General features: G+C 47.8%; 2 protein-coding genes across 6 annotated transcripts in view; both read left to right on the top strand.

The window, feature by feature from the left end:
* trip12 (thyroid hormone receptor interactor 12) overlaps nucleotides 1-5,983 on the top strand; it is a 34,527-nt gene extending 28,544 nt beyond the window's left edge. For all 5 annotated transcript variants that reach the window (XM_064303710.1, XM_064303706.1, XM_064303709.1 and 2 more), the window contains 9 exons: nucleotides 87-185; nucleotides 291-405; nucleotides 527-681; nucleotides 1,479-1,643; nucleotides 1,755-1,919; nucleotides 2,355-2,468; nucleotides 2,660-2,754; nucleotides 3,879-3,982; nucleotides 4,468-5,983. In XM_064303710.1, the coding sequence (XP_064159780.1) occupies nucleotides 87-185; nucleotides 291-405; nucleotides 527-681; nucleotides 1,479-1,643; nucleotides 1,755-1,919; nucleotides 2,355-2,468; nucleotides 2,660-2,754; nucleotides 3,879-3,982; nucleotides 4,468-4,664 (1,209 nt within the window). In that variant the 3' untranslated portion in view covers nucleotides 4,665-5,983. The remainder of the gene's footprint in view (nucleotides 1-86; nucleotides 186-290; nucleotides 406-526; nucleotides 682-1,478; nucleotides 1,644-1,754; nucleotides 1,920-2,354; nucleotides 2,469-2,659; nucleotides 2,755-3,878; nucleotides 3,983-4,467) is intronic.
* Nucleotides 5,984-10,416: 4,433 nt separating this feature from the next.
* The window catches only part of dner (delta/notch-like EGF repeat containing), a 32,232-nt gene continuing 27,734 nt past the window's right edge, over nucleotides 10,417-14,914 (top strand). The window contains exon 1 of the mRNA XM_064303660.1: nucleotides 10,417-10,928. Within this exon, the coding sequence (XP_064159730.1) occupies nucleotides 10,686-10,928 (243 nt within the window). The 5' untranslated portion in view covers nucleotides 10,417-10,685. The remainder of the gene's footprint in view (nucleotides 10,929-14,914) is intronic.

Genomic DNA, 14,914 nt, shown 5'->3' with positions numbered 1-14,914 from the left:
TTTGTGTGTGTGCTGTGTGTTTGTGTTTGTGTTTGTGTGTGTGTGTGTGTGTGTGTGTGTGTGTGTTGTGTGTGTTGTGTGTGTAGCGCACTATAAACCGGGAGGAGCTGCTGAAGCAGGCCGAGTCGGTGATGCAAGACCTGGGCAGCTCCAGGGCCATGCTGGAGATCCAGTACGAGAATGAGGTACGGTTTCCTGAAACACGTTTAAGACATCTTCATCACTGCATCTCTGCTCTGACTCTGCTCTGACTCTGCTCTGACTCTGCTCTGACTCTGCTCCCTCTGCAGGTGGGCACGGGGCTGGGTCCCACTCTGGAGTTTTATGCACTTGTATCTCAGGAGCTGCAGAGGGCTGACCTGGGTCTTTGGAGGGGGGAGGAGGTCACCCTGTCAAACCCAAAAGGTACGTCCGCGCTGCAGACCAGCTCGTCTGGGGAGTGGCACACGCACTGGAGCCCTTTGGGGAGGAGCCCCTCTGACCGTCCTGACTGTACTGAACGTGGGTCCTTCACCCCCCCCCACAGGAAGCCAGGAAGGGACCAGGTATATGTTCAGCTCGAGGGGTCTGTTCGCGGTTCCCTTCGGCAGGACAACCAAACCCGCGCACATCGCCAAGGTCAAGATGAAGTTCCGCTTCCTGGGCAAGCTCATGGCCAAAGCCATCATGGACTTCAGACTGGTAACTATCGCTACCTTGACAGGCATTACTACACTGACTAGCTGGGCTACTTACTAGCTTGTTATCTGCATTCTGCACAAGATGCCTGCTATTTCAGGAGCTCTGAGTTAGGGTACATGTGTTGTTTTCATCGCAAGAAATAGCTAAAGTTAGCAATCACCTATGTCTTCACACGCAAATAGTATGTAGCTCTGAAATCATAATTTAGCTAAATAGCAAATGTTCAGATATTAGTCTGACAGGGTTCTATGTTACTAATGTAACCATAGATAATGCTAGGCTACAGAAATATAAGTGTGATCATAGTTTTTTTTCAGTCCTGCTGTAAAGTTAAGTTACTCAGCCTACCTGTCGAGAAGGAGGGTAGTCAACATTTTATCCCTTAATTCCCTCAGCTTCCTGCACTAGACCAGTGTTCGCTTGTTTTCCCATGAGGTTTATCATGACACTTTTGTGGTGAATGCTGGGTGGTGTAGGCGGGCTCTCTCGGGTGTAGTTGTGTACTTCACGACATATTCGGCCATTTCTTGACTGTAACACTAACTGGCAACTGGCTGTGCATTTCATTCATGAGGAAAAGATGGCCGTGCTACTGGCTCAGGAGCCTTGTTGGAGGCGGTAACCCCAGTATCTGATATCACTTATTTGTCTACATGAAAAAGTTACACACAGCGCCTTTATCTCCTCACACTAGCCAGCGCAGCTCCGCACGCTGCTCTCTCCCTGCAGCTCACCCAGTCACTCTGTGTTCCCTGAGGCCTTGCTCTGAGCCCCGCCCCTCCTCTCTCCTCCTCCAGCTGGACCTGCCCCTCGGGCTGCCCTTCTACAAGTGGATGCTGCGCAGCGAGGGCTCCATCAGCTCCCACGACCTGGTGAACATCGACCCCGCCGTGGCCAAGTCCATCCAGCACCTGGAGGACATCATCCGCCAGAAGAGGAGGCTGGAGCTGGACCGGTCCCACGTGAGTGGCCCCGCCCCCCGCTCTCAGACCCGGCGTCAGAGTGTGATGCTGAGCGTGATTGGTGGAAACGCTGTGCTGACGGCTCCTCCCCCTCCCCCTCCCCCCCTCCAGACGCGGGAGACCCTGCAGCAGGCTCTGGAGGGCCTCAACATGAACGGCTGCTCTGTGGAGGACCTGGGCTTGGACTTCACCCTGCCCGGCTTCCCCAACATCGAGCTGAAGAAGGGGGGCAAGGACATCCCCGTCACCATCCACAACCTGGAAGAGTACCTCAGGGTATTACACTACGCACACGCGCACACGCACACGCACACACACAACCTGGAAGAGTACCTCAGGGTATTACACTACACACACGCGCACACGCACACACACAACCTGGAACAGTACCTCAGGGTATTACACTGCGCGCACACACACACGCACACGCACACACACAACCTGGAAGAGTACCTCAGGGTATTACACTGCACACACACGCACACGCACACACACACACACACACACACAACCTGGAACAGTACCTCAGGGTATTACACTACGCACACGCATGCACACGCACACACACAACCTGGAACAGTACCTCAGGGTATTACACTGCACACACGTCCACACGCTCACAACCTGGAGGAGTACCTTGGGGTATATTACACGATTGCGCACCCAGTTTGTAGGAGTACCTCTGACCATGTTGTTCATTCCCTTTTGCAGCTGGTGGTATACTGGACGCTGAATGAGGGCGTGTCCCGGCAGTTTGAGTCTTTTCGGGAAGGGTTCGAGTCAGTCTTCCCCCTGCATCACCTGCAGTATTTCTACCCTGAGGAGGTGAGCTCCAGGCTGGCTCTTTCTTCACTCACTCTCTTCTGTTCTTTTTTTATTCATGGACCTCATGTTTACACACTCAGACACAGACACACACACACACACACACACACACACACACACACACACACACACACACACACACACACACACACACACGAGTCTCACTCAGTCTCCTCTCCTCTGAACCCCAGCTGGATCAGCTGCTGTGCGGCAGCAAGTCTGAGACCTGGGATGTGAAGACGCTCATGGAGTGCTGTCGACCCGACCACGGCTACACACACGACAGGTAACACCTCCCCCCACGCTACACACGACAGGTAACCCCTCCCCCACGGCTACACACACGACAGGTAACCCTTCCCCCCACGGCTACACACACCACAGGTAACACCTCCCCACGCTACACACACAGTACAGTAACCCCTCCCCCCGGCTACACACACGACAGGTAACCCCTCCCCACGGCTACACACACGACAGGTAACCCTCCCCCACGGCTACACACACCACAGGTAACCCTCCCCACGCTACACACACGACAGGTAACCCCTCCCCCGCGGCTACACACACCACAGGTAACCCCTCCCCCACGGCTACACACACGACAGGTAACCCCTCCCCGCGGCTACACACACCACAGGTAACCCCTCCCCCACGGCTACACACACACAGGTAACCCCTCCCCACGGCTACACACACCACAGGTAACCCCTCCCCCACGGCTACACACACCACAGGTAACTCCTCCCCCCACGGCTACACACACCACAGGTAACCCCTCCCCCCACGGCTACACACACCACAGGTAACCCCTCCCCCACGGCTACACACACCACAGGTAACCCCTCCCCCACGCTACACACACCACAGGTAACACCTCCCCCACGGCTACACACACCACAGGTAACCCCTCCCCCACGCTACACACACCACAGGTAACCCTCCCCCACGTCTACACACACCACAGGTAACCCCTCCCCCGTACAACACCACAGTAACCCTCCCCAGCTACACACACCACAGGTAACCCCTCCCACCCACAGTCCTACACACACCACAGGTAACCCCTCCCCCACGGCTACACACACCACAGGTAACCCCTCCCCACGGCTACACACACCACAGGTAACCCCTCCCCCACGGCTACACACACCACAGGTAACCCCTCCCCCCATGCTACACACCACAGGTAACCCCTCCCCCCACGCTACACGTGCGTGTGTGCAGTTTCATGGCGAGGTGCAGTTTCATGGCGAGGTGCAGTTTCATGGCGAGGTGCAGTTTCATGGCGAGGTGCAGTTTCATGGCGAGGTGCAGTTTCTCTGTGTGCGTGTGTGACGTGGCTCTTGCGTGACGCTCTGTGCACCGGAGGCCAGATTCCTCTAACACTGCGCATGTGTTTCTTTGCAGCCGCGCGGTGCGATTCCTTTTTGAGGTGCTGAGTAATTTCGATGCGGAACAGCAGAGATTGTTCCTGCAGTTTGTGACTGGGAGTCCCAGATTGCCTGTCGGAGGTGAGTTTTGCTCCTTATCAGATTTGACCAGGAAATGCAGCCCTGAGCCGTGGCAAGCTTATCGGCCATTGGTCGCTGTGCTGTGTGGGTTGCTGTGTTGTGAGCTGCGTGAGCCATCTGTAGATTTGCAGTGATTGTGAAATCAATACATGTTTGTTTGTTTGGCTAGCTGAAAATTTCTGCTTTTAGTTTTTGATATTGTACCTTGTGGCAGCCATAATTTTGGAATGTCTTTTGCCATCAAAAGAAATGCTTACAGTTGATCTTCACAGAAACTAGCAGTGCTCTTTTGAATACATAATCATGACGTGAGAAGCACTTCGTTGTCTACTTCATTATCTCGACCTTGGGTTTAATAACTCGATTTTAAGACCATTTTCAGATATTTGTTTTTGGGTGTGTTCTAGCATAGAAGGGGGACCATTCTCCAGAAGGCTGCTGTTTGCTCAGTGTGTCATGTTACCCCCCCGCCCCCCCCCGCCCAGGGTTCCGGAGCCTGAACCCGCCGCTGACCATCGTGCGCAAGACGTTCGAGTCGACGGAGAACCCGGACGACTTCCTGCCCTCGGTCATGACCTGCGTCAACTACCTGAAGCTGCCGGACTACTCCAGCATGGAGATGATGCGGCGGAAGCTGCTGATGGCGGCTCGCGAGGGACAGCAGTCCTTCCACCTGTCCTGATCCCGCCGCCGCCCGCCCCGCCCCGCCCCGCCCCGCCCCGCCCCGCCACCCGCCTTCCACAGCAGCAGAGATCCCAGCTCCTCTAGGGCCCTTCACTTTTTATTTCCCTTCTTTTGGTTTGGTTTCTTTTGTAATCACCTCCATCAAGGCAGACGAGTTACAGCCTTGTTAGAGAGAGCAGCTTGCATTAATGAAAAGACTCAATATATAAAAAATATATCTGCTGCCCACCCCCTCCCCCCTTTCTTTCCCACAGACTGAAAGGCATTACATGACCGACAATTCAGAAATTTGAAGACTAATCTTTAGTTGAGAGTAATGTTTAAAAAAAGAAGAAAAAAAAAAGAAAAAATGTGGGTGACGTTTTAAACTTGCATTGCTGTGTGATATTTAAGAAAAGGGATGCTTCTCTCCAGAGCGGTGAGAGGTGTTGCTGTGCGGGCCGTCCGGCGGGATGCCTGCGCTGAGCAGACCAGGTTCACTATAGCTCCAAAGATCATTTGTACAGATCTGCTCGTTCTTCACATGAGGGGATCGCTCTGCTCCCACGTCCTCCTCCCGTCTGTCTCCGTTTGCACCGTTTTGTATAAAACGCCACCGGTTTGTGCTGTCTCTTCTGTTCCCCTCCTCCTCCTCCTCTCTCCCCCCCCTCGTGTGTGTTGTTAAATCTCGTGTAAAGGCAGGCTGGAGTCGGGGGGGTGAGGGCGCTGCCTGTAGTGCGGGTTTTGGTCAGAGTTAAATGGTGTTACGAAGCGCTTCGGCCCTCTGTTGAGGAGTTATACCCAGTGCGTTGGATAAGTAGTTTTTTTTTTGTTTTTTTTCCGCTGATACTTTGTTAGAGTAGTGTGACTCTGCGGGGGCCCCGGAGGGCCCCAGCGTGGGCGTGGCTCTCAGCCCTCTCCGAAAGACGCGATTGGCTCAGCGAAGCCGGGAGCGCTCCAATCCCATGTTGTAGCCGAGCACAAAAATTTTGGCTGGTCTCATTTTTATCAGTTCGCAGCCAGACAGCATTTCAAGTTCAATTAAGTTTGTCTGCAGTTTCACACACAGACTGAGGTGACATGGCTGCTTTACCCTTTTTTAATTTTTCTATCATTCTTTTTTTTTTTTTCTTGCTGTAGGGTTTTTTCTTTTTTTTTTTTTTGCACTGCTGGCTTGGAACAAACCGTGGTGTGCACCTGCAGTCTGTGGCCAGGGGAGGGCGCCACTGTATGCTCTCCTGGCTAGTCGTTCATGTGCTGGTTTCTAAGATCTGCAATAATTTACTGCATCAGGTTCATGTTTTTACCTGAACATAAATAAAGTAACTGTTTGACTCATCTTTGTTCAATTTTTTTAAATTACTGTTCTGTGTTTTTTCTTATGTTTGTGTGGTCATATGAACATTGACTGGGAGGAAGAGCAGTCTGAACAGGGTGCATATCTAAATAAAATATCCACACTGAAATAAAGATGTTAAGATTCAAAGGCTCAACATGTGACCTTTTTCAGTGAAATAGTCTTGTGCTTTCTTCTGCCTCTATTTTCAGAGGCAATTTACGAGAACTTTAAAACACCAAGTCGACTGGGAAAACATTTTAGTGGATTGTGGATTAACAGCAACAGGATGTAGACTTTCAAAGTTGCATCAGCCGCTTTCAAGAAATATTTATATTCCTGAAAGTATGGGTAGCGATTCAAATGCTTTGAAATGTCTTGGTGAGATGTTCCACTATTATTATTCATATAAATTTGTATTATTGAAAACTTGCTAATGCCACAGTGGATGGTGCACATTCCTCTGCATGCATGAACGAGAGAGAAGGGGAGGTGTACATATAATTTAGTCATTTAGCAGACAACAGTGCATTGCTGAAGTACATTGGGAGTAACGCGTGGGTACATGTTTAAATGGAATCATTGAGGTGTAATATGAAAAGGTCATTTTTGAGACCGCTGGTGAATCTGCCATGACTTTATGGGAAAAGGCTTTTCCATCATTTGGGGATAAAGGCTGAGAGCAGAGAAGAGCACGTGAAGATTGTGAGGACCGTAATCCTGACCCCAACCCTGACCGTGAGGACAGCCCGCTGGCAGCTGAACGGAGAGGTCTGGTTAGGGTGTGCCATGTGATCATTGAAGATGTCAGAATGGGTAATACCATTTGCAGCTTGGTGTGCCAATGTCAGATTGAATTGAGCAGCCACTGGAAGCCTGTGAGGGCGTGGCACGTGTGAATTCTGTGTGAAGTGCTGTTACTGCTGTAGATTTTTGCATCCACTTGATCTGATTCCATTTAGTGGGTCTTGGTTTTGTGGGTGAAAAAGGAGTCGCAGTAAGTTGGAAGCACGCAACAAAACCATTTTCAAAATTCTAAGTGAATGTCAACAGTATTAACAGAAAGGCAAACTGGCAAGATAAAATTGGCACTGTCAATACCAATACTTCAACCACACATCTGGGAAATATACAATGAGTGAGAGCAAAAATAACACTATTTCCGTATTGCCCTTCTGAAATGTGGGTTAGTTTTCCTAGGTGAAGAGTTGAGAAGCGTACTCATTCCAGGCGTTATAAACAAACACAACGGCTTTGAGTGCAGTTTGTGAATTTAGTGTTTGAGAACCACACCTTGGCATTAACTGAACATGTCTTACTCCTGCTGGGGCATTAGTGATGTGAAGGTGTATCTACTCACCTCACAGCATATTGATATGATGGGTATATTATGTAGCCACTAGGGGAGAAAGAGTTGTTGAACACATTGCTGGGAAACATGGCTTTCAGGACTATGCCTTGCTGATCTTGTCTATGAGTGGTGTGAACCTTTGACCCATGGGATCTCCATGCATCTGTCTTCCAGCCTAACTGCCCATAGAGAGAAGCTGCCAATCAAACCATCGGAAGGGAGCGCTGACGAGGCTTCCCAAAGGGCTCGGCCTGTATTTGTTAACCCGGCCCTGCTCTCGTATTAAATTGAATGTTGTGGGTGGGACGGAACCACAATATTTATCCTGTGGCTTGTATCCAGGGAATCCGTTCACGACACTAACATTAAATTCAGTTTCTCCCTCAAAGAAACGCTGTAATTATAGCTTCCCTGTGAGTCTTATTACGGTCCACATCTGCCAGCTGCCATCATAAAGACACAAACCCCTGGACAACTCGGTTGATCCGCATTTTTAATTTCCTGTTTGTTTCCATGGCAACTGGCTGAATGTGCCAATGGGTTATAGTAGAATAGGCCCATTAGTATGGTATTTTGATGTGTTGTAATCATGCAATGAGGGTCCAACATTTCTACATTTCATTTAAAGTAATAAAATCTCATTCAGTATTTCCGTCAGCCTACAGTACCTCTTCATTACCATGTGTGCAGCTTTCCTGGCATTAAGCTAACACTGCGATGATGACATCGATATTTCTTCACATTTAATTAGCTTTTCCCTACGGCCTCTTTTTCCCAGACTGCAGTGTTTGATAATTGCGTGGTAGGAGGCAAGTAAAGTTAGTCATTGTGGGATATTTTGTTTGTATGCAGTGTTCGTTTTTTGTTCCTGCAAGCTGAACAGGATGATGAAAAAAAATTTTTGTTCAGTTTTAGCTTGAATGGATCTTTTATCTGCAAAGAGTGCGTATGAACTGTTGCACCCATACTACAATAAAGGCCAGAGGAAAACATGCAATATTGGTTAAATTTTCTTATGTGAAAACTTTAGTTTCCAACATGCAAATATATGCCCTGGAAAAAACGCGTTAAAACAGAAGAATCACACTCACTGCAAATCATCTTTGCAGAAATTCATTTTCATTTGTTTGAGCCAGTGATATGATGCTGACAATAGCAAGCTAGTTACTGTGGTCCAATTTGTGCACATAACCAAATTTCATGGTTTGCAATTGAAACGGGCCCCCAGCCACTAGGGGCCCCCGACCACTAGGGGGGCCCTGAAGGGCTGCACAGTAATAGCATTTTTTTCTTAATGAATGTAATGAAGGAAAGTAATCCAATGATTAGTATTAGTGTTGGGCCACTTGATTCTTTTTTCTGAACCGTTCGTTTGGATGAGTCGGATGTTTTCGGTTCTTCAGTACTTCCACTTTGTGTCCATGACTTTGAATTTACTTTTGTTTTGAGTAAAAATAAGCTATTTTCACCTTTGATTTACTAAATATTTCCACTTTGTCATCTCTCCAATTTGTGTTTTTTAGTTTTCTTTAGCTGATGGACAACAGTTTATAGGTGGTTATAGTCAGATCAAATCAAAATTTTAATTCTGCACAATGCACACCAGCAGTGGGTTTGGCATAGTTAGAAGAAACATTTATGTTAAATAGTGTGCCATACCTTTGGTGAAATATGGTGCATCTTCTGGTCATGGGGCTTTTGTTAAGGTAAATAGATTGATGAATTCTTGATGACATTTTGGACCAAAGGCTGGATCCCTTTGTCAGGAAACTCAAACTTGGCTGCAAATGGATCCTTTAGCAAGACAATGATCCCAGGCTTACCTCGAAATCCACCAAGAATTGATTAACTGACTACAAAATTACTGTTTTGTAATGGCCAACTCTGATTAAAAATTTGTGAATTCCATTGAAGAGAAACACAAACAAGATCTGAAGGATCTTCAAAGATTCTGCATGGAAACAAGTTCCACCAAATATAGTTATCTATCTCAAAACAGTACAGGAGATGACTTAATAGTGTTATCCTGGCAAATGCTACTCCAAAATATTTTTTTCTGAGCAGTTATTCAATTATTCTGAGCAATTACCCCTGTTTTCCCTATTTACTGTCAATTTATCATTATGATAGTGATAATTCACTTTCTTTACTTTGGCCAATGTCTTATATTTGTATTTGTCTGAATATACTGCATACTGTGCAATATAACGTGTTGTTCCCAATAGTAATTGTTTCTTGTGGTTTCTTGGAATACTATTCAAATTTGTCCCTACATTTTCTGAAAATTGCTTTTCACAGAAAGACAGCAGCCATGGTAACCCATAATGTTCAAATCATGTGTTGAGTTTGGTGATGCTCTATAAACTGTATTTATTAATTTAAGATATTATAATTGTAATTTAAATTGTAATTTAATTGTTAAGTACTTTCAGTAGTAAAAGTAGATAAAGAACAACTTCATGATTATGTAGTGGGCAGCTGTGCCTCTTCTCCACAGCTTGTAATAGACCAATCAGCACTTCATCGATTTCACCTTCTGTTGTTTAATTTTGATGATGTTAAAATTAATTATAATAGATGAGTAAATTACTTTCCATAATTGTATATCCAAAACAGGAATGTTGTTTGCCTTTCATGTTTTGTTATTGCATATTTATGTAATCAAAGGGCACTGAATGACTTGGCATTTAAAAGAAAAAAAAGAACGCATTATTTTCCTGCTGTCCTTGGAGAAAAGGAATGGCTAACTGAGTTTTGGGTCAGGCGAATGGAAGGAGTGCCCGCTGACAGCCCTGGGATGTGAGCATGTCTGATGTGTGGGGATGCTGCAGCCCTGTTGCCTGGTTGTCTGTTCCTGCTCTCATTAATGCTTCTCACCAGTAAAGCTCATCAGCCTGTTTCCAGCCTGTGCTGGCACTTCACAGGAACAAGAAGGAGAGGCAGCCTGGCTTCGAAATGATGGAGCTCTAAATGAGCTCCCTGCTGGTGTGTGCATGTGTGTGCGTGCGCACGCTCGTGTGTGTGTGTGTGACGTCACTTGCCGTCACCGTGATCAGCGGTTGAAGCTGAGCAGGAGCCCGCCCCCCGACTCAGTGTCTGTGAGCCAGTCCAGGCAGAGTCGCCGCTCAGAACTGCTGCGTACGCACTCAGGCACATACACACTCACAGTACGCTGCCGTCCGCTCACTCTCTCTCACACACACTCGCGCGCACGACCGGCAGCTACACGCCACAAGAGCAGCAGCCTCGTAGCAGAGCGACAGAGCCAGAGAGAAGAGAGGAGAGGGAGAAAAGAGAAGAGAGAGGAGATAAGTGAGAAGAGCGCGGCTGCCTCGTTTAGCCTCTCCACCAGCATGAAGCACTCCGTGTGCCTCTTGCTTCTGCTGAGCACCGGGGGCTGCCTGTCCTCCCCCGTGACCCCCACGCTGACCTCCGACGTCTCCACGCCTCCCCCGGACCCCTGCGAGGGCCAGCCCTGCCTCAATGGCGGCTCCTGTGAGCCCGCGCCCTCCTCGCCCGAGACGTCCGAGTCGCCACCCGACACCCAGGCGTACACCTGCTCCTGCGGCTCGGGGTACACGGGGCCGAACTGCGAGGTAAGACTCGGGGTCCGCGGCGCCCCCGCTGGCGGGGCTCTGGCTCGCGGGATGCGCGCGGATACGCGCTCTCGGAGCTCTTCGTGTCGCTCGTTATGTACACACGCTGATTAGGGCGAGAAAGGAAAGTGCCGTTACTGTGGCAACGGAGCAGCAGGAAAGCTGAGCTCGGCGGGCTCGATGTTCAGACGCAGCATCTGTTCCATTATGGTTCATGTTTTGCACTGAGTCTTCTAATGAGTCAGAGGATGAAGGGAAGGCAGTCGAGCTGAGAGGGATGTGAGATAGGGAATGGTGTTAACCTGCAGGCGGATGCAGTCTGTTTCATTTTCACATTGATGTCACCATTCAGAGGAACAGTGCTGTGGTGTGTCTGAAGGCACAGACATTCCCTGACAGAAAGCAGCAGAACAAAGTTTGTGTAACTCAGGAGAATGACTGCATGCTTGTCAGACAGGAGTTTAGTCCTTTGGTCCTTCCAGGCTGTTAAGAAGTTGTGCTGATATTTTTGACAAGAGGCTAATAAATATTCACGCTCCCTGTAACCTTCGCATATGTTGTTGTTCTATATTGCCAGTGTGTAAGACCTCGTTAGCCTGTGTCTCTCTGAGTGACAGCTGAATTTTGTAGCTGTAGAGATGTAGCCCTGTCCTGATTAATGTGTCCTTGTGTCCACAGTGCCAACCTTGGCGTTCAGACGCTGAGATACAGAATGACCTCAGAAGGCTCATACACTGTGGTGTATGGACACTATACAGAATTTCTGCATTAAAAAAGAAAATAAATTGTTTCGTATTTCTTACACTCTGTAAGTGATACAGGATGTGAGATTTCTGAGAAGATATCTTAGGACATGCTTGTGAAAATGCAGTGTTGTATTGTTATTTTCTAAGTTTATCTGAAAGGTTAATCTGCACCCTCTGTCCTCCAATTTAAAGGCATGATGGACTCCAGACCACCCTGCTGTAAACTGGCAGCAGTATGGTGTCGTGGTTAGCACTGATTGACCTGCATTGCAAACCAGAAGGTTGCTGGCCTGATTCGAATGTAGAACATGATATTGCTGCTGTGTCCTTATCTAGGACACTTGAACAGAACTGTTTTAGTAAATATCTGTACTGTATATGTAGATAATGCTAGAGAATGTAGACTGTATCGGCCACCCTGAATTAGGACCTCTTCTGTAGAGAGCTACAGGATATGTTCATAGAAGGATGTAATTTATCAGCAAGTCGGTTCTTCTGCAGATCATTTTGCTTTTGTAAAGCTAGACAAGGCAAGAACAGCAGCTGCAGTCCTCATCAAAGAGGTGGTGCGGTGTCCTTCAGGGGAAATGGACATAGAGGATGAATTGCATAATGTGTCATGTGTAGCCATATAAGGGGCTATTTCAGGAGGGACCACATGACCTCCTGGTTTTTTTCATGTAACACCTCACCCCCCCCACCCCTTCCCTCACATACAATTTGTGCATTGGCAATCTGTAATGCCAGAGGTTGCACGCTTCCCTCAATTCAGTGCAAAAGGAGCTCTCTAGAGGACATGGTTTTCTCTCTCTCCATGGCAACATGAACAGCAGTCGATAATGATTGGGTTAAAAGCCTGTTTGACCAGGTGCCTTGCCTTTTCATATTCTCCTCAGCTTCAGCATTAGTTTGATGGAGAGAGAGAAGGGGAGAGAGGGCGCGCGCGAGAGAGAGAGAGAGAGAGAGAGAGATAATTAAAAGAAACAGAGAGAGAGACAAAGAAATGAGAGAAAGAGAGAAGTCAGAACATAAGAAAAAATAGCTCTGACGTTTTCTCTGAACTAGTACTTGACTGTGTTTAATGAATTCAGTGTAGAAGCTCTCCAGAGGAACCTGCAGTACTGCGACAGAGTGAGGTGAAAGAGCTGAGAGCTCTGAGTATGGTGTTCTTGAGGTGAGGTTAGGGGTTCTTGATTATGGGTTAAGGTTGTATTTGGGGTACAGTTTAGCTGGGAATGAGTCTGTCCAGCCAATGGTGCACCTGTCATTCAGAGTGGGCAGGGAGGAAAAAAACGCAGCACAGCCATTGGCCAAGAGAGTTGGTGGAATCTTTGTGGCATCACTGCCCACAGGTGGCTGGGCTTTACCCCACACAGAAACAACCTTGGTGTGTTACTGCTCTTTAATCATGCTTTAATATCTCTCTTTAACAAGCTCATTAATCCCACTGCACTCTCTGGATGCCTGCAGTGATGCTTAACTACATATATAGGGTGCTGATGGGGAGGGGGTTTGTTGGCTGCCTGAGGTTTGAGGACCTCCTCTAGAGAGAGGGAGAAGTGGATGAAGACATGGGTGGGGTCTGAGTAGACCTAAGTCAGTATCAGGGGTTAATGAGTTACAATGAGCCGAGGCTGTGCTCTGTATAGAGGTGTGATGACGTATGATAAGCCTTGGCTGAGCTGTGTATCAGGGTTTTGTGAGTTACAATGAGCCAAGGCTGATATTGAATGTTGTTGCTGACCATGGCTGAACAGTTTGGCTCGGGAACATGCTGGGGTTTAGAGTGAGGCAGTGTCCGTTACATTTTTACAATAATATCTGTGGTGCTGAAGTCACCAACATAAGACAGCATTATCTAGAAGTTCTCAGAGACCCCTCAAAGATTTGTTTTGGTATCCTCCATTTTTCTTTAATTACAAATGAAGGCCTGCCCTGTTGCTGAAATTCTAAATTGTGTACGCTGTCACACATATTCTCCAAAATGCACAAAGCTATTTTCTGCTCCACAGCTACTCAGCTGGGAGACTGTCCACTAGATGCATCCACTAGGGTAATGAGGCAAGAGATAGCTTACCAACTGAAACCCTCCATACGTGCTTGCTAGCCCGCTGATTCATCACCCCAAAAGACTCCTAGTACTGGCACACAAGTACCTGGGCTGTTGAGTACATCCTTGCCCTGTGCCTGAGCACTTTACCCAAGCACCACTCTGCTAACTAGGATTGTCCACATTTTAAACAGAATCTCACCTCATATTGGAGCAGAGGAACATCTCTATAGGGCAGTTATGGTGTTCTTGGTGTGCACGCTCTTCCCAAGACTGGGGGAATGGGGGGGGGGGGGATCTCTCAGCTGACCTTTTTTTCGGCAGGGCAGTGTCTCACACTCTCTGTTAGGACTCTACGTTTGGACATCTGCTCTTCATTTTCGCCGGTGTCTCCTGGCACTGATACAAGCCTCCTCCTGTTGCTATTTTGTCTGACTAAAATACCAGTGGCTGGATCAAACACCTCTCAACAGGCTGACATACATACAGTACTTTTGCATGTGATTTGTCTCTTGAAGGGGGAAGCTGATCTACCCCCACCCTGCCCCCATCCCCCCATGCCCCAGGCCCAGACATTATTAATGGATAAATGCCCCCTGTCCTTAAGTGAATCCCAGTCCCATTCTCAGTATCCCAGGGAGAATCCCACAGTGAGACAGGAGAGGTCACCTGTTCTGGCCTTGAATGCTTCTGACAAGGAGAAGAAGAATCTTAGCCTTGGGTGGCACATATTATGGGCTGTTATTTCTCAGTGGAATGTAACTGACAGCAGAAGACACATGCTGGAGTGTTTGCATTTGGATCTGATAGCAGCAGAATCTGCTGTAAGATTCTTCCAGATGCGACTCAAATTGGATCTGGAATGTTGCACAAAAAGCCAAAAGCCATGTGTAAACAAGACCTAATTCCACAATGTGCTTATACTCTATGCACAGCATTGATTCCACATTGCATTCAGATTCCACACTGTGCTAAAATTTATTTCATTTTTGTACATATTTGTTCTATTGGAAAGAATGCATCATACATACTTAAGGAATAAGCTCATGTCTCCGAACAAAGACATCCTTGGGTGGTGAAGGGGGGGGGGGGGGGAGTAAGATTCTCTGTCAAGCTACAGTAGAAGAGAAGTAAATGCAAGAGCCAAAAAACCAAAATATGTGAATGGGCTCAGCTGGGGATAGAGCACA

The sequence above is a fragment of the Anguilla rostrata genome, chromosome 12 (assembly GCF_018555375.3).
Source record: "Anguilla rostrata isolate EN2019 chromosome 12, ASM1855537v3, whole genome shotgun sequence".
NCBI lineage: Eukaryota > Metazoa > Chordata > Actinopteri > Anguilliformes > Anguillidae > Anguilla > Anguilla rostrata.
Note: the sequence above shows the minus strand (reverse complement) of the source record. Positions and strands in the feature narration are given on the sequence as shown.